The sequence below is a fragment of the Pan troglodytes genome, chromosome 12, assembly GCF_028858775.2.
Source record: "Pan troglodytes isolate AG18354 chromosome 12, NHGRI_mPanTro3-v2.0_pri, whole genome shotgun sequence".
Lineage (NCBI taxonomy): Eukaryota > Metazoa > Chordata > Mammalia > Primates > Hominidae > Pan > Pan troglodytes.
Genome location: NC_072410.2, coordinates 94,988,139 through 95,010,632, shown reverse-complemented (window position 1 = coordinate 95,010,632; position 22,494 = coordinate 94,988,139). Strand labels below are relative to the sequence as shown.

Genomic DNA, 22,494 nt, shown 5'->3' with positions numbered 1-22,494 from the left:
CTTACTGGAGATTCTTTAGGATTTGATCACATTAGTTGTCCTTCTGTTCATTTTCCTTGGACCCATCTTGTAGTCATGTTCCATTCTTTTTTTTTTAAAATTTTTTATTTTTTTATTTTTGAGACGGAGTTTCGCTCTTGTTGCCCAAGCTGGAGTGCAATGGTGCGATCTCCGCTCACTGCAACCTCTGCCTCTTGGGTTCAGGCGATTCTCCTGCCTCAGCCTCCTGAGTAGCTGGGCTTACAGGTGCGCACCATCACACCTGGCTAATTTTTGTACTTTTAGTAGAAATGGGGTTTCACCATGTTAGCCAGGGTGGTCTCGAACTCCTGACCTCAGGTGATCTGCCCATCTCAGCCTCCCAAAGTGCTGGGATTACAGGCGTGAACCACCACACCCGGCTGTCATGTTCCATTCTTGAAGGAACATGACTACAAGCACCCAAACTATTCTAGAATGGTTCCATACAAGGTTTTGTTTCCAACAGCCTCCTTGAAGGCACCCTCACACTCTTTTGACTATAGCAGTGAAATACTTTTGGGTAGAAAGATTCTTGGAAACCTGCATAGTCTGAGATAACCTGTCTGTGTTAACTTGTTCCACGTGAAGGAAGCCAGGTCAAGAGCAACTATGGACAAGCACCTGCACATAAGCCAAAAGGGAACTCTCAGAACTCAACATGCTCTTTGGAAATCCCAGGCTCAGTTCCGCCCTGAATATTGTAGAGTAGTGCCATCCAATAGAACTTTCTGCAATGATGAAATGTTCTATATCTGTGCTGTCCAATATAGAAAATGTTTTCTATTTGTTCTGCCCAATACAGACACTCGAAATACAGACTCTGTGACAGGAATTCAATTTTTTAACTTTGATTACATTTAAATCTAAATATCCACATGTGGCTAGTGGCTTCTGTATTTGACAATGCAGCAAGGGTCATGGAAAGCAAAAGGTCTGGGTGTATGAGGAACAAGAGCATTTCTTCAGCTAAGGGGGCTGAGGTGCTTCCTTCACTCTTATCACTGGGAGAGATCCTTCTGCATTGAAGAAGAGCTTTGGGAGGGCTTCCAGAGTCCAGAACTATGACCTGAAGCTAAGGAGGGCAACTTCAGTCAACATCATAACTTCTATTTTGCAAAATGACTGAGGAATGGTTGTTTAGGCTGCTTGGAATCCTCAAATGGCAGAAACCATCTAGTAATTCTACTCCTCAACATACATTTGGGGTAAATAAAACATAGGATATCAAAATATCCTACCCAAGGCCACATGAAATTGAATATTCTGCTCAAGAAGTTATCACATATATTAAAACAGGTTACCGATTTCAAAGCATTAGAATACAGAAAATATGTTTGACACTAAAACTAAGATGAATATAATTTAATCCTTGCAACTGAAGACATTTTGTCACTTTTCAGTGCCTGAGGGTTATAGTGAACAGCTGGTTGAGGAGACTAAGTTGCATTTGTTGTCATACAAAACCCAGCTGTTGCTTTTTTGAATAAATCCTTCATATTAACTTTTAACTTGTCATTTGTGGCCTTATAACAAAATACATAAGAAGAATATATAAAATCTCAGTTATTAAAGCTTGCTGGTTGTTTAAATCCTAGATAAAGGGGTGTTTACCTTAATAATGGCCTTTAGGCTAGGCATGGTGGCTTATGCCGTAATCCTAGCATTTTGGGAGGCTGAGGTGGTAAGACTGCTCGAGGACAGGAGTTCGAGACCAGCCTTAGCAACACAGCAAGACCCCATCTCTACAAAAAATTAAAAAATTAGCTGGGTGTGGTGCTGCATGCCTGTAGTCTCAGCTACTCTGGAGGCTGAGGTGGGAGGATTGCTTGAGCCCAGGAGTTTGAGGCTGCAGTGAGCTGTAGCACCGTAGTACTACAGCCCAGGCAACCTGTCTCTGAAAAAAAAAAAAAAAAAAAAAAAAGGCATTCGGGCATGGTGGTGCACACCTGTAATCCCAGCACTTTGGGAGGCCAAGGCAGGCAGATTGCTTGAGCTCAGGAGTTTGAGACCAGCCTGGGCAACATGGCGAAACCTTGTCTACAAAAAATACAAAAATTAGCTGGGTATGGTGGAATATGCCTGTAGTCACAGCTACTTGGGAGGCTGAGGCAGGAAGATCACCTGAGCCCGGGGAGGTTGAGGCTGCAGTGAGCCCAGATTGCACCACTGCACTCTAGCCTGGGCAACAGAGTGAGATCCTGTCTCAGAAAAAAATAAAGACCTTTAATATGCAAAGTTAATGCTGCAATCACCATTATTAGGCCTGATTATCTGAGAGTGGTGATAGGTTTGAGATAATCCAGTTATTTTCTCTCATTTCTACCATTTCTTCCTATACAAGGTTTATATTATTTGCTTGGTTATAGGATCATTTGTTTGAACATATGGCTAAGCATTCCAATCAACATAGCCAACTAATTATATCTAGCTGTCTTTCAACAGAGTTCAGGAAAGGACAGATTTCACCTCATTATATATTACCTGGAAAGACCTGGTGACTAATTTTTGATCTCTGAAAATGAAAATCTCAATGCATGATCAGATGATTCTCCCACAGTAATCTAGCACAGAAGGTACTTTTTGGTTAAGGTGATGGATACTCTAATGCACTGCTTTTCAAGCTATCCGTGGAGAAGCACTGGCCTTGTTTTCCTTTTCTTGTTTTCAATCCATTGTGGACTAACAATTTTATAAAATACAATAACAAGGAGATGAAAACAAAAAAGAGTCATACAAACTACAAGGCCTAATTTATTATTACTATTATATTCAACGGCTGTAAAGTTATTCTGTCAAATTGCTATAAATGATCCTAACTGCTTACTCTCAATTCCTGTGCTGTTTGGACCGGTGACCATCTGCATGCAGCCTGGCACCAGCCTGAGGACTGGACTTTGAACAGCACCACCTAATGTACCGAGTTAGGAGGCCAGCAGGTCTTATTTTCCGGTTGGACCCTGCTGGTGGAAGCAGGATCTGGTCAAAACATGGTGCAATGAAGACGCTGGCTGAAAAGAGGAAAGTGACCTCTAGTTGCTCTCACTGCTCATTAGCACAAGACACTCCTACTGGACCCAAGATAGTTTACAAATGCCATGGCAATGGCCCAGAAGTTACCTTTTATAGTTCTGGAAATTCCCCACCCTTTTTCCAAAAAGTTCTGAATAACCTGCCTCTTAATTAGCATATAATTTAAAGTACATGTAAATATAGTTGCTAACAGCCCATACACTACCCTCTGGGCACATAGCCTATCAGTTAGTCCTGCAGCACTGGTTCAATCAAAGTTGCTTTTTCTTTTTTCTTTTTTTTAATATTTAACAGCTTTATTGAGATATAATTATAATAAAAACCCTGCATATATTTAATGTATACATTTTGATGGGTTTGAATACATGCATACATCTGTGGAACCATTACCACAATCAGTGTAATAAACATCCATCACCTCCAAGTTTCCTCCTGCCCATTTGGCAAGATAAAATAAGATCCAGAGATCTGCTGTACCACATCGTGCCTATAGTTCATAATACTTTATTGTATGCTTAAAATGCTCTTAAGAAGGTAGATCTCAAGTTAAGTGTTCTTACTACCCCCCGCCCCCCGACCACACAAAGTTGCTTTTTCTTATCCTTGGCTCACTCTTAAATTCTTGCCTGGGCAAAGCCAAGAACCCTCCTTGGCTAAGCCCCTCAGGGCAGCCTGCATCAGTATCACCTCTGTCACAAAACTTCATGCTTGATGGTTCTGAAGGGAAAACAGATAGCTACCTGTATTAGAGAGTTTGATAGTCTCATATATGAAGGATAGTCTCATATTTGAAGGATAGTTTGATAGTCTCACATTTGAAGGAAGCAAGACAGGGTAATTTCTTGAAGGTGTTTCCAGTTTGCTGATTCCTGACCTGGGTCATTTGGGTTCATACCTGCTCATGGTTTCTGTGCTCATACTGGGCCAGTGCATCTTGAGTTCCTCACTTGACCACGGTCGTCTCCTGAACTGCCAACTTTTGATGTTTAGGAATAACTTCCTCTTCTTAACATTTGGCTTCAATGGAATGGAGCAGGAAACACTTAACTCAGGTGAAGATTTAAGAAAGATGTCCTAATAGGCTCTTTGCCCTGGGAGGAAGACTTTCATTTTATACAATATCTGCCAGGATTTTAAATCTGAAAATACCATCTCCAGTTATCACTAGACTGTAGCTTTGGTCCATGACTCAGCTAAATACTGACTAACTCTTAAGTACTTGAAGTGTTTCATTATACATGTATCACTGTATAAATAATGAGGTAACTCATTTAATATTCTTTGTCACAATATCTTAACAAATATTTCTCCCTAGCTCAATATAAGAAGTTTGTTTGGGCCATCAATCTTACTTCATAAGAGTTTGAATTTTAGTTTGTTATAGGTAGCAAGAGGTAAATAAATCTTGCTGAGAAAGCCATAGAAAATTTTTACCTGTTTTTCTTTTGCTCCATCTGTTCATTTTTATCTTGATAAATTTCATGGTTTTGGTTTCTACTTAGAACTTGTCATCTTTAAAAAACTGCTATAAAGCAAGTTTGGCTAATTTGCTTAATAAAAATGTATTTCACAATGGATAAAATATGATTAATGGACAGATAATAACTTCTTTTACAAAAATATATGATTTTCTTTTTAAGAAGTCTAAGAATATTATGCAATTTGCTTAAGCTTTTAAATAATTCCATGTCTAAAGGTTCCAGGTTATCTAACCAAAGTTACCCTGGATAGGTTTTAGCTGCAGTCATGTTTTTTGATCCTCTGCTATGCAGACACACAGGCTAAAATCCACTGTGGTGCTAAACATTAGATGACTAAATCAGGGGCATGGTAGATGTATAGAACTTTCAAAATTGTACAGATGCTAACATAAACCATCACACACAAATGGTACCTTTGCTTCAATCAACCTCCTAACTGGAACATTTCCCAAAATACAGCCCCCTGCTTCTATTCCTCTCCTATCCACTCATATGGTTTTAGGATTCATTTCCCAAGTTCAGTTCCATAACTCAAATATTTCTCTTTGTCATTTCTTTCTTTGCCTCAAATTCAACAGACCTAAAATAAAATCAATTTCATAATCTTCGGGTTGGAAGAGATCCCAGGGGACATCCAATCTTGACTTTAATGGATACATAAATAGCTTCCATAAAACATCCAAGAGAGGGGTTCTCTAATCTCTCCTTTAATGTCTCCAGCTCTAGGAACTCCCCTCTTCCCAGCGAAGCCATTTTGGGTACATAGCTTCTGACGCCAATTCTATGTCCAAGTTTTCCTACACAGGAAATTATATCATCCTCTTTCCAGTTCCCAGGTCCTCTTAATTAAGTCAGCACCATCTGATTACTCTCCAAACGCTCCATAGCTAATCAGGTATGAGATGGGTCAGGCCTAAGTTTTTAATCAGCCCCCTCTCACAGACCCATAATTCCTGGAACATAATTAATTGCTGATTAATTACACTGATATTTTAAATCTATCAAGAGCTCAATCTTAGCAAAAGAGGGTTTCTTGCTTTGAATCTTATGCTTCACGTGATGTTTTTGACCAAATAGCCATGTGAAAATTATGTTAATCATAGGTTAGAAATAAAATTACAGTTTACTAGCAGATGGAGTGATAATTGTATAGTTTATACATCATTTAAAACTCCTGTGGAGAGAAAAGTGCTGACTGCAATGAAAAATGACATTTCGAGAATTTTTGGTAAAATCTACATAGTTCACAGGAGAAAGCTCATTCTTTTAAGTTCCTTGTATTTTTCTTGCCCTTTAATAATGTGCAGACCCAGGCTGGCTTTCCCTAAAAATCAAAGAAACACAATCATCTACCTTTCCTGTTATACTAATGCTATAATGCTAGCACCTTAAAATTTCATGAAAAATGAAAAATGAAAACTTTTGGCAGCCCATTTATTTTCAAATTATTTCGGTAGCATGGATAAAAATAGGAATACTGTATGTTACAATATCATATCTCTACATACATGAAAACAAAACTATGCCAAAAGATCAGTTATATGTAGCTCATTAAGGCCCAGATTCTTTTCAGATCTAAGGTACAGCATTAGAAGAAAATGACTTAGAGATGAGTAAATCACCGGTTATTACAAGAAGTTTCCAAAAGCTGTGTTGCTGCAGTGAAACCTGCTAAAAACAAGGTGACTCATGCTGTTGTTTAGAAGCTGGATGACAGAAACCCATTGGAGTACGCTAATTTCCCTCACTTCTCACACCCCAGTTACAAACTCATTACATTCAGGGAATGCAGCATTAAGTTATTTGAGAACTGCTACTTCCCAGAGGATTCAATGAGGTAGAAATTAATATAAAGGACAAGGGAGACTATTCTCTGTTATTTAGAGCTTTAAAAACAATAAACTTCCACAAGAATTGAAAGCAGGTACTCAAGTAGATGTATATGCATGTTAGTAGCACTGCTATTCATAACAGCCAAAAGGTGGAAACAGCCCAAGTGTCCATCAATCCATTCATTGATGAATAAAAAAATTGTGGTATATCCATACAATGGAATATTATTCAACCACAAAAAGGAAGGAAATACTGATATATGCTACAATGTTGTACCTCAAAAACAGTATGCTAAGTCAAAGAAGCCAGGTACAAAATGTCACATAATATATATTCCATTTATATGAAATGTCCCGAATAGATAAATCCATAGAGATAGAATGAAGACTGGTGGTTCCCAGGGCTTTAAAGGGAAGACGGAATGAGGAGGAACTGCTTAAGGGGTAAGGGACTTTGTTTTGGAATGATGGTAAAGTTCTGGAACAAGACAGAAGTGGTGGTTGAATGTATTAAATGCCACTCTATGTATTACATGCCACTGAATTGTTCACTCTAAAATGGTTGAAAAAATTAAAAACAATGAACTCCAGTCTTAAAACCAGATTCTTACCTCTAGAGTCCTCTCCACTATACTTTGTACTTACCTTACATACCATGGACGTCATTGCTCCAAGCCGAGCAGCTTGGACACACTGGTTGGCACCTTTCCCTCCAAAGCCAATAAAAAACTTATGTCCATGGATGGTTTCTCCAGTTTTTGGCAAACGAGAAGTAAGACTATTGTAATTTAAAAAGAGAAGAAAAAAGGCATATTGGTAACTGTAATCAATTTAAGTTCTTTAGAAGAGAGGGAAGGCTATATGGTAGAGCTCTAAATAGTCTTAACAATTAGAACTATAAGCAGAAGCAACGAAGATTATCTCTTCCTTTAGGATGACATTTAGTAGTTTGCATCATTATCAAGAATGAGTCTCCTTGACAGAATTCCTCTCTCTCTCCTAGAGACCACTACTGTGGCTAGTGTTGTACTGCATCAGGGTTATTCATGAATACTTTTCCTTCATATTCTCTTTCTTAATGCCAGCACAGAACTTTATTCACAGTGGGATTTAATAAATGGGATGAAATTAATGTATATTTCTATATGGGTTTATCTGGTCACTTTAACAAGAAGCAGGAAGTGTTAAACCAAGAAGCAGGAAGTGTTAAACCAGACCAGGATTCTGATAATCAAGTACAGGACCTAAGGAGAAGAGGGAAGTTACAATTCCAGGTGCTAAAGAATCTTTTTTGTTTACTAAGGGGTAGAGTAAGAGTGGGGTGTTCAGAGAGCAGGATCAGGTTTTAGTCTTAGTCCATCCTGTATACCACATCATTTCACGTGCTCACTCAAAAAGGGTGTCTGTTTTAAAAAAGGAACCCTAAAGAGCTAAGTTATTTTTAAATTTTTATTATGGAAGATTACAAACCTATAAAAGTAGAGAAAACAGCATACTGGCTTCCCTTTCCCTCATTCACCTATCATCCAGATTTAATAATTTAATAATTATTGTTTCATAGCCAATCTTGTTTGAGTCAATACCTTCATCAGCTTCTCTAAGAGGTAAGAATTTTTACCATAATGCTATTATTGCCTAATGATAATAGTATTAAGTGAGGCAAAAAGAATAAAAGGTTTGATCCAGGGTAAGATTTTTATATTTCATATTATTAAAGATGGAAGGTGTGAGGAAATAAAATATTTGAAGGATGGAAGGAAATGATTGACTTTAAAATGAAAGAGGCATTCTGGGGAGTTCTAGGGCAAGTGAAGAAGATGGGCTCAGGTGGCACGAACACTGGCTAGCTGGCCACAAAGAAGTGGGCCAAGGGCCAGAGGGAGCAGATAAAAAGAGGGTAGGTGTGACCAAAAAAGGTTAACTAGCTTTAGATAGGAAAGAAAGGTAAAGAGGTAAGTTCACAATGGTAAGGCCACTGAGAACCTACACTGCTTTTACAGGTTAGAAATTTATATTAATTTTCCACATAGGTTGTGATCTATCTGAAGTCAGTATCTTATATTAGAACAGAGCAATGACAAGTCCTAACAGCCAGTTTGCAACGGGATGACATATAACTGATGCTAAGAACACACGATTGCTTCAATAAATACCAAGCTCAACCTGTTAACCTCCTTTATATAGCTCTAAAAGTGTCAATAAATTGAGCTGAACTACTCCATTCCCTTGCAGTACACTGTCAAATATGGTTGAGATTCAAAAGAGCCTCATCAATAACTTGAAAACATCCCACTCCTCCCCTTTAAATTCTATTTTTATCTTGGATTCTAAATGCATTTATAGTACTGATGAAAAAAATATACATCTAGAAGGTTCACTTCTGAAAAAGGTACTCAATCAAGAGAAAAATGGTTTTAATGTAATGTTATTATCCTGTCATTTAATTTAGCAATGACAAGTGATGATGAGATTTTGATTTGCATTAGAAATCTTAAACATCTTAGGATTCTGTTATGAACAGGCAATGATGAGTAATCTGTGTGATTGAGTAACTATGTGAATTCTTGGCTTACTGATGCTGCTACAAACAACACTCAGAGCAACCTGAAAAAGAAAAAATATACCATGTGGCTAAAAACAGGCCAAATAACTTGATTAGTAAGACTGTCACTAAAGAAACTTATGATTTCCACTACATTTATACTTAGATCTGGGTTACAATTCACTGGTTTGAATCAAGTGTAATTTTTATTACTAACTGTGAGAATTCATTTAAAAATCACCAGATTATTACTGGGATGTATATATATGTGGGGGAAGGGCAAAATCATGGGTACAGTAGGTGTGTTTGATGTGGGAGCAGATGGCTGGGATTTAAACTCATTTCTAAACAACTTCTATTAACACAAGCATTGTATTAATTCAGTGATCACTGAAATTCTTCACTCTTTTGGTATTTTACTAATTTCTCCTCTTTTTCTTCTGCATCCTTCCCCTACTCTTGTCTCTTTCTTCCCTTAACTGTAGACTTTCCCTGCATGAGGACAGGGACCAAGTCTGTCATGTTCTCCATTTTATGCAATGTGTCTGTCACTTGACACGAGGTTAACAGATATTTGCTGATTGAACAGATTTTTGTAAGAGTCTCCCTTTGTCTCTGTCTCTGTCTGTCTCTCTCTCTCTTTTTTTTAAAACAGAGTCTCTCTCTGTCACCAAGGCTGGAGTACAGTGGCATGATCTCGGCTCACTGCAACCTCCACCTCCTTGATTCAAGTGATTCTCCTGCCTCAGTCTCCCAAGTAGCTGGGATTACAGGGATGCGCCACCAGGCAAGGCTAATTTTTGTATTTTTGGTAGAGAGGGGGTTTCACCATGTTGGCCAGGCTGGTCTCGAACTTTTGGCCTTAAGTGATCCGCCTGCCTTAGCCTCCCAAAGTGCTGGGGTTACAGGCATGAGCCACCGCGCCCAGCCTCCCTTTGTCTCTTTTCTGTGTCTCCCCCGTATAGCATCTATTCCTGTTCCGAAATGAGGATGTGGAGGTGTTGATTAGGGAAGCAGGGGGAGACTGGCAGGGATGACTGGGCAACTGTCCGACAATAACAACTCCATATTTTACCAGATCTTGCCTACTGCATTCCCAGTATCAGCAGCATTCCTCTTCCACAAGCAAGAACTGTAACTAGAAGTCATATATTCCTTCATTCATGCACTAATTCAACAAATGTTCATCACTGTGTCCTGATGTATCTCCTACAAGGCAAAATCAACTTGTTGACAATGGCATTAAACCTAACCCTGATGCAAGTAATACACGAGTGAAGAAAATAATTCACGGAATAAGGAGATTAGTATGTTCCATTTTTTTTGGGGGGGGGGGTGGAGTCTCACTTTGTCTCCCAGGCTGGAATGCAGTGGTGTTATCTCGGCTCACTGTTACCTCTGCCTCCTGGGTTCAAATGATTCCCCTGCCTCAGCCTCCCGAGTAGCTGAAATTACAGGCATGCACCACCATGCCCAGCTAATTTTTTTTGTATTTTTAGTAGAGACAGGGTTTCATTTTATTGTCCAGGCTGGTCTTGAACTCCTGATCCCCCTGCTTCAGCCTCCCAAAGAGCTGGGATTACAGGTGTGATCCATGGCGCCTGGCCTGATTTTTTTTTTTTTTTTTTTGAGACAGAGTCTGCTCAGTTGCTGAGGCTGGAGTGGAACACAAAAATGGCTCACTGGAGCCTCAACTTCCTGGGCTCAGATGATCCTCCCACCTTAGCCTCCCAGATAGCTGGGACCACAGGTGCACACCACCACTCCTGGTTAATTTTTTGTATTTTTTTGTAGAGACGGGGTTTTGCCATGTTGCTCAGGCTGGTCTCAAACTTTTGGACTCAGGCGATCCTCCTGCCTCGGCCTCCCAAAGTGTAGGGATTGCATGCGTGAGCCACCGTGCCTGGCTGATTTATGTTATTTAAAAGGAAAAAGATATATGTATATGTTCTCCCATGATATGTACATGCATAAAAAGTGAAAAGTTAAATGACAGGTATTCACAAAGAAAGGTGGGGACTAAAAGTTTGTGTGTTATTTTATATTCTTATGCACATAAATACATACGACAAGAATATTTTAGTGTATTATACAATACCACTTGTCACTACATCAGATTCACGTGGCCTCTGCCTCATTTACTAGCCACCAGTTCTTGGTGCGTACCAGCTGGCTTCTTGCAGGTGTCACCTAACAGAGCCTTACTGAATGCTGCTCTCATTCCACCCCTGGGCTTCTGTCTCTTCAGACTGTCCTGAAGGACTGAGCAGCGAGTGGTCAACTTGCAAATGTCAAATACCTTTGTATACGCTCTTCCTTCTTCCCTGTCCCCTGCTCTTGACTTGGGGGTTATAGTGCTAACCGACTATGTGCACTTAAGCCTCTGTCTTAGGCTCTGGTTTCTGTTAAACCCAGACTAAGACAGTTTATGGCGGATTTAATTTTTTATAAAGTAAATAAACTGAAGAGTGGAGAGAGCAACTAGGAAGTTAGTTACAAACAGGCAGAAGCATTTCTGAATTATAAATCCTAATTTAATTTGAATTAGACTTTCCTATCTTTCTTCCTTATTGAAATCATGAAATTATGTTCAGGTTCAAGAAAGCATCTGCACAAAGCACCGTCTCCTGGGATGAAAGCATTACTATGATTTGTTCTAATTAAAAAAAAAAAAGAGGTTTAACAGAGTGTCAAAGACAGAAAAATTAAATTGCTCGAATTAAAAAGAAAAGGAAACAGTATTAGTAGAAATACATTGTTACTACCATTTAAAGGTAAAAATAGTGTAAATTTCTGAATGAGGGAGAAAACCTGAACAGAGAAAACCATGCCTAAGAAATATATTTGAATTTAAAACAAATTCATAGCTTTTAAAATGCCACAATGTCTTCAGGTTGGACTGAAAGGAACAGTGATAAATGTTCATACATGGCCCCAGTCTTCCCTGCCATGAGAGGCCACGTGGTTAGAGCCTGGGTGTGCCAGGCAGGAGGCCTGAGCCACTTACTGATTGTATTACTTTTGACAGCTTTTCCCTCTTTGAACCAGCTTCTTCTCTTGCAAAACAGGTTTAATAATACTTGTCAACTCCTTAAATGCCTGGGTTTTGTGCTCTGAGTTAATTCACTGACAGGTGTTACCAGAACAACTTATCAATTGCTTTTAACTTCTTGACAATGATGTGGTTTTTACAGATTCTCAGAGATTATTCGAACCAAAGGAAGGAATGACCCGGTAATATGGGGATGAAAAGTCTTTCAACCAAAGAGGTCATGCTAATACTGGCTTCAGCCAAAAGTCACCAAATGTGTTGCTTTTTGGCTTTTGCACTGATCTTTTCTCCTTTTGGCTGCAAGCTTCTGACAACAGAAGCCTCTATAACAGGAGATTGTACTATTAATTATTACCCAATTAAAATTCATTACACTAATTTATTATTCTTACTGCCTGTATTCTTCAACCATATTTATTCTTCTCAGCATTTGTATATGCCACATTTAAAAGGCTGAGAGTAATTTCAAAATCAAGTGAGTGACATCTATTTCTACCTCTGTAAAAAAATCTCCCAACTAAAAATTCATTCTATGTTCCCTAACCCTTCATTTGCAGACGTATATGTTATTTATTTAAGGTAATGAAACATAAATTATGCTTTATGCAGTTTTTAACTGATTTTGATTACTAACCCATATCTTTTTTTTTTAAGAGACAGGGTCTTGCTCTGTTGCCCAGGCTGGAGTGCAGTGGTACAACCACAGCTCACCGTAACCTCGAACTCCTGGGCTCAAGCAATCCTCCTGCCTTGGCCTTCTGATTAGCTAGGACTACGGGGGCACACAACCATGCCCAACTAATTTTTTTTTTGTAGAAATGGGGTCTCGCTATGTTGCCCAGGCTACTCTTGAACTCCTGGCCTCAAGCAATCCTCCCACCTTGGCCTCCCAAAGCACTGATATTACAGGCATGAAACTCATATCTTTTCCTAGCTAAAATGTCTGCGACTAAAATGTCATTTTGTCTGAAGATGCAGCTACTCTGGAATTTGTAGAGTGGACAAACAACACTCTAGCCAGAAGTGACCAGCCTTTCACAATGTCATATCCTTGACCCCTATTTATTTAAAACTTACTTATGTGTGAAAAAGTGTACCAGGCAATGAGAGAGACAATAAAGATTAGTACATATGGTCTTCTCCCATGTTACAGTCTTACAGGGCTGACTTCATTCACATCTCTGCTCAAATGTTACCTCTTTAGAGAGGACTTCCCAGACCACCTTATAGGAGACACTCCCTTCTTAATATAATTTTTAAGTATTGACTCATTCATTCTGAGAAAAAAAAACCCAGGTTTTTGAATCAGAGACAGCATTTAAATACTTATACTTTAGTTCTCCAGTCCCCCACAAGGTTACATGATAAGAATAACTTCCTAATAGTAAATTTTGGAGCCAATATAGGCCATTTCACACACAGCTGCTGCTCCTTCTCCCCTCTGGGGTGGGGGAAGAAGCAGCATGCATCACCTGCACATGACCTACTGACCTTTGCTTTGTAAACAAATCCTCTCAGGGAGAGAAGGGGAGGGTCTCTAGGTTTACAACCTTCAGAAGGAAAACAAATTATCTTGGGGAGAAGTCTCTGAATCTCTCCACAGGTCTTTAACTTCCAAGGCTTGTTTGCCATTCAAACATTCTTTAGGCCGGGCGCGATGGCTCACGCCTGTAATCCCAGCACTTTGGGAGGCTGAGGTGGGCAGATCACGAGGTCAGGAGATCAAGACCATCCTGGCTAACACGGTGAAACCTCATCTCTACTAAAAATACAAAAAATTAGCCAGGCGTGGTGGCAGGCACCTGTAGTCCCAGTTACTCGGGAGGCTGAGGCAGGAGAATGGCGTGAACCCAGGAGGCGGAGGTTGCAGTGAGCCGAGATCGCGCCACTGAACTGCAGCCTGGGCGACAGAGCGAGACTCCTTCTCAAACAAACAAACAAACAAAATTCTTTAATCCGGTGCCAGAAATCTTTGCTCAGAAAGTCCTGATCATGCAGAAACATGAAAACATTCATGAAGCATTGCTTCCCAACAATTTTCTTCATAGCAATATCCCTACATGACATTACAATACTCATTTCCTTCTTCTTTTCCTGCTTTCTTTTGGATTAACTGTATTCCATTTTACGTTCCCTGTTTGTGTGTTATATTCTACCTTCCCTTCTCCTCCTCCTTTTTTTTTTTTTTTTTTTTTTTTTTTGGTAGAGACAAATCTCAGTAAGTTGCCCAGGGCTGGTCTTGAACTCCTGGCCTAAAGTGAGCCTCCTACCTTGGCCTCTCAAAGTGTTGGGATTACAGGCATAAGTCACCATGCCTGGCTGATTTTTTCCCCTATTATTTTAAAAGTGGTTGATCTAGGGTTTACAATATGCATCTTAAACTGATCACACTTTATTTTCAAACAGTACCATACCACTTTACTTAAAAATGTAATCTACTTTACATATTCTTCCATTTCCCCTTCCTAACCTTTGTGCTATTGTCATACATTTTACTTCCACATGATGTAAACGTCACAATACTATGTTATTACTTTATTAATTTTAAATGTCAATTGCCTTTTAAAGAAATTGAGAAGTGAAGAAAAAGTCTTTGTATTTACCCATATATTTACCATTTCTGGGGGTCTTCATTCCTTTGGGTGGATCTGGGTTTCCATCTGGAATCATTTTGGTTCCACCTAAAGGAACTTCCTTTAACATTTATTATAGTGTGAGTTTTCTGGTGATAAATTCTTTTATTTTCCTAAAAAGTCTTTAGGAAGTCTTTATCTTTCCCCTTTATATTGGAAAGATATAGAATTCCATGTTGACAATTTAGTTTTCAAGCACTTTAAAGATTTTATTTTCTTCTGACTTGCATCTTGTTTCTGACAGGAAGTCTGCAATCAATCTTTGTTCCTCTATATGTAATGTGTACCTTTTTTTTCTTAACCTCTGGATGCTTTTAAGAGTCTCTGTTTATAACTGATTTGCAGGAATTTGATCACAATGTGCTCTGATGTAGTTTATATCATGCTCATCCTGCTGGATGTTCATTGTTTGCATAGTTTACATCAAGTTTAAAAAATTTCAGCCATTATTTTTTCAAACGCTTTTAGTGCCTCTCTGCTTCTCTCTCCTTTTATTCTTAGACTCCAGTGACATACATGGTAGGCTGTTCCACAGGTCACAGACACTGTGCATTTTTTTTCTCTGTGCTTCAGTTTAGATAATCTCTTTTACTAGTTTTTCAAGTTCACTTATCCTTTCTTCTGTCATGTTCACTCTGCTATTAGGCTCATCCAGTGGATTTTTTATTTCAGATATTGCATTTTTCATTTTTTAGACCTGGAATTTGGTTCATCTATAGATCTTCCATTTTTCTTCTGTTCATCTTTTTCTTTAAATCACTGAGCATATTTGTAACAGGTCTTTTAAAATCCCTTTCTGGCTGGGCGTGGTTGCTCATGCCTGTAATCCCAACATTTTAAAAGGCTGAGGTGGGAGGATTGTTTGAGCTCAAGAGTTTGAGACCAGCCTGGGCAACATAGTGAGACCTTGTCTCTACAAATAATTTAAAAATTAGCTGGGTATGGTGGCGTGCACCTGTGGTCGCAGCTACTTGGGAGGCTGGGGCAGGAGGATTGCTTGTGCCTAGGAGGTTGAGGCTGCAGTGAGCTCTGATTGCACCACTGCACTCCAGCCTGAGTGACAGAGTAAGACCCTGTCTCAAAAAAAAAAAAAATGCCTTTTTGCTAATTCCACCATCCCTGTTTTTCTGTGTTTATTTTGACTGAGTGGTTTTCTCCCCACTCTTGGTTATAGATCACATTTTCCTGATTCTTTGCATGTCTAGTGATCTCTGGATGCTCACTAGTTACTCCAACATGGGCAGAAGTAAATATTTTTGAATGAACGGTCTACAGCTTAAAAGACATTATATTATAGAAAGTTGAGATGACAGATGCCTAGGTACATAATAAATAATACAATGGGGTGAGAACAGGGCAAAAGTGCTATGTATGACAGAGGCCCAAGGGAAAAAGTAAGCCAGTTATGAAATTTCCGAATTGAAAATGAAGTTATGTGATGGGAGTCTTTATAAACTTAGTTGGGAATATGGTCAGAAAAATGGGGACAAAAAGGGGCACATCCTTTTTATTCTTCCAGTATGGCATGGAGGGCTGAGTATACAAGGTGTCGGGAGAGGCTTATCACTCAAAATATTAAACATACACATACAAATTAAAATACTACCTAAGCTCAGCAAATCTTTTTGGATAATTATATATATATATATACCTCCTTACTTCCAGCTGAGAACAGTCCTAGAGGAAGAAAAAAGGTTGGATAGGGAGGTGGGGAATGAGCTAATTTTGGAATTAGAGATTGCAAGAGGCGAGGGCAGGCAAAATGTATATGTATGTATAGGGGATTAGGAAGTGGGGATTGGACAACTATTTTGGATGGCAAAGGTATGTGTACAAGAACTGGAAAGTGGGAAAATCAGAATGCTGAAAAACAGAGCAGAAAGGGTTTGGTGGAACAAAGTCATTTGTCAAAAGTTCCTGATGAACTGCTTTTAAATTCACTGAAGACAAGAAAAGTATGCATTTGTAAAATAATAAAAATGACAGTGACAAATAACTACAAAACCAATATTTTATTTTCTATTTTGCCAATTAATTATAGTAAATTTTAAATTCCAGAATGACTTCTGTCACTACATTATAATTATCTGGGTTACATCTTTTTGCCATCTGCTGGTGTAGTTTAAAGAAATAAAAACAGATTTTAATTTTATCCTAAGCAAAATATAATTAGAAGGATAAATCAGCATAAGAAAAAATAATGTAATCTGGAATCAATTATTAAATTTTAATTTATCTACTATTTTTGGTGATCATATATAATCAAGAACTCATTATGTTATTTTGAGCTTAACAATATATTTGTAAGATGATCTAGGGTAGGCATTATCATCATCTGTTTTAGGGAAAAAGTGAGAGTTCAAAAGGTATTGGCTTATCAAAAAAACACATAGCTGTTAGGGGTTGAGCTAATTTTTAATTCAGCTCTTCTGACTCCATTGCTATAGTTTTTAACCACAATATGCTACTTTCTTTGACAATTGGTATTCTTTCAATTTTGACTATAATGTTGGATATTCAATACATAAAACACACAAATATTTACTTAACAGTCATTTATATAAGAGCATAAGAAACAATAATTCTATACTAAAAACGACCTATATTTCATCCCTTTCCACCACTTCTTGTTTTGAGTGTGTCACTAGGTGATGTTACACAGGAAAGAATGGTGGCTTTCCTCGTGGTCTCTTGACACTGTTCATTCTTAAAATCTTACTTGTATTTCAAATATCTTTGCATAGCCTATTCTTTATGCCTGAAAGTTCTTTCCTTTGCTTCTCAGCTGAGCTAATCCATTCAAATCCTTTAAAATTCAACTCAGACAATCATCTCCTTTGGGAGTCCTAATATAGTAAGTCCAATTGAAATAACTAATACATTAGTAATGGCAGATATTTCTAGAGGACTTATTATATGATAAATACTGCACTAAACACTTTATAACTATCAATTCACTTAATCATTACAATAACCCCATGAGAAAGTTATTATTATTTTGATCCTATTTCACAGACAAGGAGAATGAAAATCAGAGAGATTACAAAACATATCCATGTTCACCCAGTAGAAGATGGCAGGGCCAGGATTCAAAGCAAGGTTGATCTGACTCCAAAACTTACAAAATATTATCCAGAAATGTACCTAAAGCTCCTTGGACATATTTATATTTTAGGATTTTATAATTTATTGTGTAATTTTTATTTAATAGTAATTATACTTCTGAAGAACACTGGTGTTCTTCAAGCTGAACCAAGATGCTGAGACAGCAAGGCCAAATAATGGTGCTCCTTTCCTACTTAATTCAGAAGGCATTAAGTGAATGGACACTATGTTATCAAATTTAACTTTTCTTCTTAAACCCGAGTGCAGTATTCTTTATGTAACCTATAGTCTAGCAGAAGAGAGCATACAATTTCATGGGAAGTATGAATATAGTTAACTTAAGCTTAATGTTCTGTGGTATTCCACAAAAAGCGTGACTTACTTGTGCTCTACAGCAGTGGTCCCCAGCCTTTTTGGCACCAGGGACTGGTTTTGTGGAAGACAATTATCCAGGGACCAGGGGGAGGAAATGGTTTTGGGATGATCCAAGCACATTCCATTTATAGTGCACTTTATTTCTATTATTATTACAATGTAATATATAATGGAATAATTATACAACTCATCATAATGTTGAATCAGTAGGAGCCCTGAGCTTGTTTTCCTGCAACTAGACGGTCCTATCTGGGGGTGATGGGAGACAGTGATACCTGAAGTGTGTTGTTTATGTCCAGTCTACTCCATAATCTCGTTTTGGTTGCTGTTACTGCAGAAAACTCTGCTTCACAAAGATAGGGTGTTGGAAATGGAAGCAAGCTTTTCAGTGCTTTTGGGGCAGTCTCTGGATATTATGCCTTGACTTCAATCCGGACTGTGTGAAGATTTGAAGCTGTTTCAACATACTTTTAAGGCCACCGTCATTTGCGATCTCAAGCAGTTGGTCCTTTTCCAGCACGGACAAAGTCGATTCACCTTGGCTTATCCACAAATGGGTTGCAGATCCATTCCTTCCCAGTTTGGGGGGTCTTTTGTGGTTGGGAAGTAATGCTCAAACTCCTTTAAAAGCTGAGATAGGTGATCATGCACCAGCTGGGGGAAAGAAGGCCCTGGTTCAGTCTCTTTCAAAATATCTGCTAATGTTTGAAACATGTCAGAAATCCCCATGTTCACTTGTCACCCCCATAATTCCAGTTTGGCTTCGAATGCAGCCCCTTTATCTGACAATTTGAACACAGTTGTCATTCTCCCCTGAAGTGACAGATCAAGTTCGTTGAGCAGGTTGAATATGTCACACAAGGAAGCCAGGTTTGCAACCCATTCTGTGTCACTGAAATGTGCTGCCAGTGGTGACTGTTTTTCTAAAAGAAATCTCCGGAGTGGCTCTTGTAACTCAAAAACTCTGATCAGTGATCTACCTTTAGAAAGCCATCTCACTTGTGTGTGTGAGAGAAGACATGTGTGCACTGCACCCACCTCCTCACAGAGCTGTGAGAAGAGACGTGAGTTAAGGGCATGTACTTTAACGTGGTTGATAATTTTAATCACATCCTGCAAAATGCTGTTAAGTTCAGGTGACATTTTTTGGCTAGCCAGCATTTCTCTATGGATGACATGGTGTGTAGACTCACATTCAGAAGCAACCTCTTTGATGTGAGTAGTGAAACCAGAAGCTGTCCAGCCATGGCAGCCACTCTGTCCATGCATATACTCACACAAAATGACCAGTTCAGTTTTCCTGACATGTAATCACGCAAAGACTTGAACAGTTCTGCAGCTGTGGTGTGGGCTGGCAACAAAAGGGCACATAACATATCCTCATGCACATCCTCCTGAAAAATACATTACACAAAACAAGCATTGTTGCCTTGTCAACATCGGTAGACTCATCAACCTGGACTGTGTACCACAGTGACTCATTAATCCACTCTAACAATTGTGCCTCAATGTCCTCTGCTATTTCATCAATTTGTCTAGTTATGGTGCCAGCTGAATGAGGAACTTGTGCCACCTTTTTAACTGCAAGCTCTCCTAAAAGTTCAAGACAAATGTCCTTAGCAGCAGGCAGGGTCAACTCTTCACCAACAGTAAAGGACTTCTTAGCTTTAGCAATGCGTTTAGCCACTAATAATGATACTCTCAGTACAGACACATTTGATGAAGCTGTGGCCTTCAATGATTGCTTCTGTTCTTCGTGTTCACTAAAAACAAAACAAAACAAAACAAAACAAAAAAAACCCCAAAGGCTTGTTTTTTAATGCGAGGTGCTTGGTCTCCATGTAGCAAAGCAGTTTTGAAGTTTTCATGGCTTCGTTGGATAGCTAGTTACCACATATTATACAAAGCAGGTTCAATGCACCCGTAATTTAAATAGGACTCTTGGTATTTTCTTTTAAATGCAGCTTTCATTTTGTTGCCAGTCTTAAAAGTCTTCTGCTGTCTCATCATTGGGTCTTTCCCCCCTTTTCAAAGAAGCTCTCCAGTGACGTTTATTTTTTACTAATTTGGCTAGGATTAGCTCATGGGCTTACCAAAACTGTGACTGAGACAAGTGTGCAGTGTGAGAAAGAGGCATGGTAAATAAAATAATGGGTGGGCCATGTGTGGGCTAAAATAACTGTTGGATTCTGACTTAAGGCCTGCTACCAGATGCAGCTGTACAACTGAAGTGCATCAACTCACTTGCCACTATAAAGTTAAGCCTGCCACCAGATACAGCTTAATTGTCATTTGCCACTCACTGATAGGGTTTTGATATGAGTCTGCAAGCAGTTGATTTATTATGGTCTCTGTGCAGTCAAACCTCTCTGCTAATGTTAATCTGTATTTGCAGATGCTCCTCAATGCTAGCATCAGTGCCTCAGCTCCACCTTAGATCATCAGGCATTAGATTCTCAAAAACAGTGCACAGCCTAGATCCCTTGCATGTGCAGTTCACGATAGGGTTCACGCTCCAATGAGAAACTAATGCTACTGCTGATCTGACAGGAGGTGGAGCTCAGGAGGTAATGTGAGCAATGGGGAGTGGCTGTAAATACAGATGAAGCTTTGCTCACTTGCCTGCCACTCACCTCCTGCTTTGCAGCCTGGTTCTTAACACGCCACGGATCAGTACTGGTCTGTGGCCCAGGGGTTGGGGACCCCTGCTCTACAGGCTTAATGAGTTTGAAAAATAGTGTTCTAAAGAGCGGTTTATTGTAACGTAACACATTTAAAATAAATTCAGATAAATCAGAACTCCCAACAAATGTGACTGGATTACATTCTCTAGTAAAAAGAAAAAAGTAGTGCAGTTATAAAAAAAATTAATAAATAAAACAAGCCAACAAAAGACTAAAATCCAGGTATGCGCTGTTTATGAGACACATTGAAGGGTGAAAAGAAAAAAAGACAGGAAAAGATATACAAGGCAAATAGCAACCAAAACAAACCTGGATAGCTTTATCAATATCAGCCAAAAATTAAAAAATAAAAAAGCTTAGGGCAAAGACAGATAAAATATGGTAACTCACTTTAATCAAAAGGTTAAATTCATCAGCACCACAGGAAAGGGAGAAAAAAGGTTAAACTCGGCAGGAAAATGTAATAATTCAAGTCTAAGTACAACCAATAAAATAGCCGTAAAATACATAAAGCCAAAAAAATATATAACAACAACAAGAAATTGTCAAATCCACCATCACGGTAGGTGATGTTAATACAATTCCCTAGGTAAGCGAAACGTCAAGCAGACAGAAAGTCAGCCTAGCTTAATGAATGTATATGAAACACCACAGCTGAACACCCATCAAATAAGAAACATGGCAAGAAGGAAGCAATTTGTGGTGGAAGCAGAAGCTTGAATGGATGCAGAGGGGTAAAGGAGGCCAATAAAGGCAAAACACTGGCAGGGTTGGGAATGAGCAGGTGCTATACTCGCAGAGAAAGCCTGCAAATGGAGAGAGGAGTGAGGGTATGGAACACACATGAGGAGGGCAGTGGGGCCAGGGTAATGATGGAGCACTGGGGTAAAAATTAAAGAACAATCCATTTCCTAGGAACTTTCCCTGGTTCCTGCTCTTCCTGAGACCTGGCTGTTAAGCTAATTCTGGGTCACCTTGCAAACAAGTATCCATTCTTGAAGTAACTGAAATGATCCTCTGCTCATTACAACCCAAAGAACAAACCAGTTAAATAATGCAGTTTCCTTGTTGCAGCTGTCAATAGGGTTAAAGTTCTGCTGGAACCGGGGTCCCCACACAGACATTCTACACAGCTGCTATTCTTGGGCAACTGTGGCATGCAAGCATTCCCTCCTTCCCTCCACAAATGTTCACTGAGTAACTACTTTGAGCAAGGTACTGTGATAATTTCAAATGGCTTAAAAGAAACATTTTAGATAATACTCTATTTTCTTTATGGTCTTGACAGAATACCAAAGAACTGCTTATGATTTTCATTGAGACAGCCTGAAGGACTTTAAAATTGAGTTTCTAAAAGACTTTTGGCAGAGTATTTGGTTGAAAATTTAGGTAACTAAAAATGTAGATTTGTATTTCTCACTTCAAAATGAAGACTTCTAACTCAGAAAAAACCAATATTGTTGCTATAACAGTGTATGAATTGTAATTTTTTAAACTGGTGGTAAAAATCCAGATGTAAAATATAATTTTTAAAGGGTACTGAAAAAACTGTTGCACAAATTATTTTCTGCAGTGATACAGAAGAATTGCATTTGAACGTATTTTTGACCATGAGAGACAAGCCAGTACCTAATATGTGATGTATTTGGGAAACAAACAAAAAAAACAAAACACCCTGAAACAAAAAGCCCCAAACCCAAAGCAAAAACAAAACTCTCAGCTTTTATTTAGAAAACACA

At 38.8% G+C, this 22,494-nt stretch overlaps 1 protein-coding gene across 6 annotated transcripts in view; it reads right to left on the bottom strand.

Annotated features, from left to right (window-relative positions):
• The window catches only part of RBKS (ribokinase), a 107,224-nt gene that overhangs the window by 68,143 nt on the left and 16,587 nt on the right, over positions 1–22,494 (bottom strand). For 4 of the 6 annotated variants that reach the window (XM_003308943.7, XM_016948269.4, XM_016948268.4 and 1 more), the window contains exon 2: positions 7,010–7,142. In XM_003308943.7, the coding sequence (XP_003308991.2) occupies positions 7,010–7,142 (133 nt within the window). Of the gene's footprint in view, positions 1–7,009; positions 7,143–9,981; positions 10,111–18,346; positions 19,466–22,494 lie in introns of those variants that run through there. The other 2 variants (XM_063790009.1, XM_016948267.3) reach the window with 2 other exon arrangements.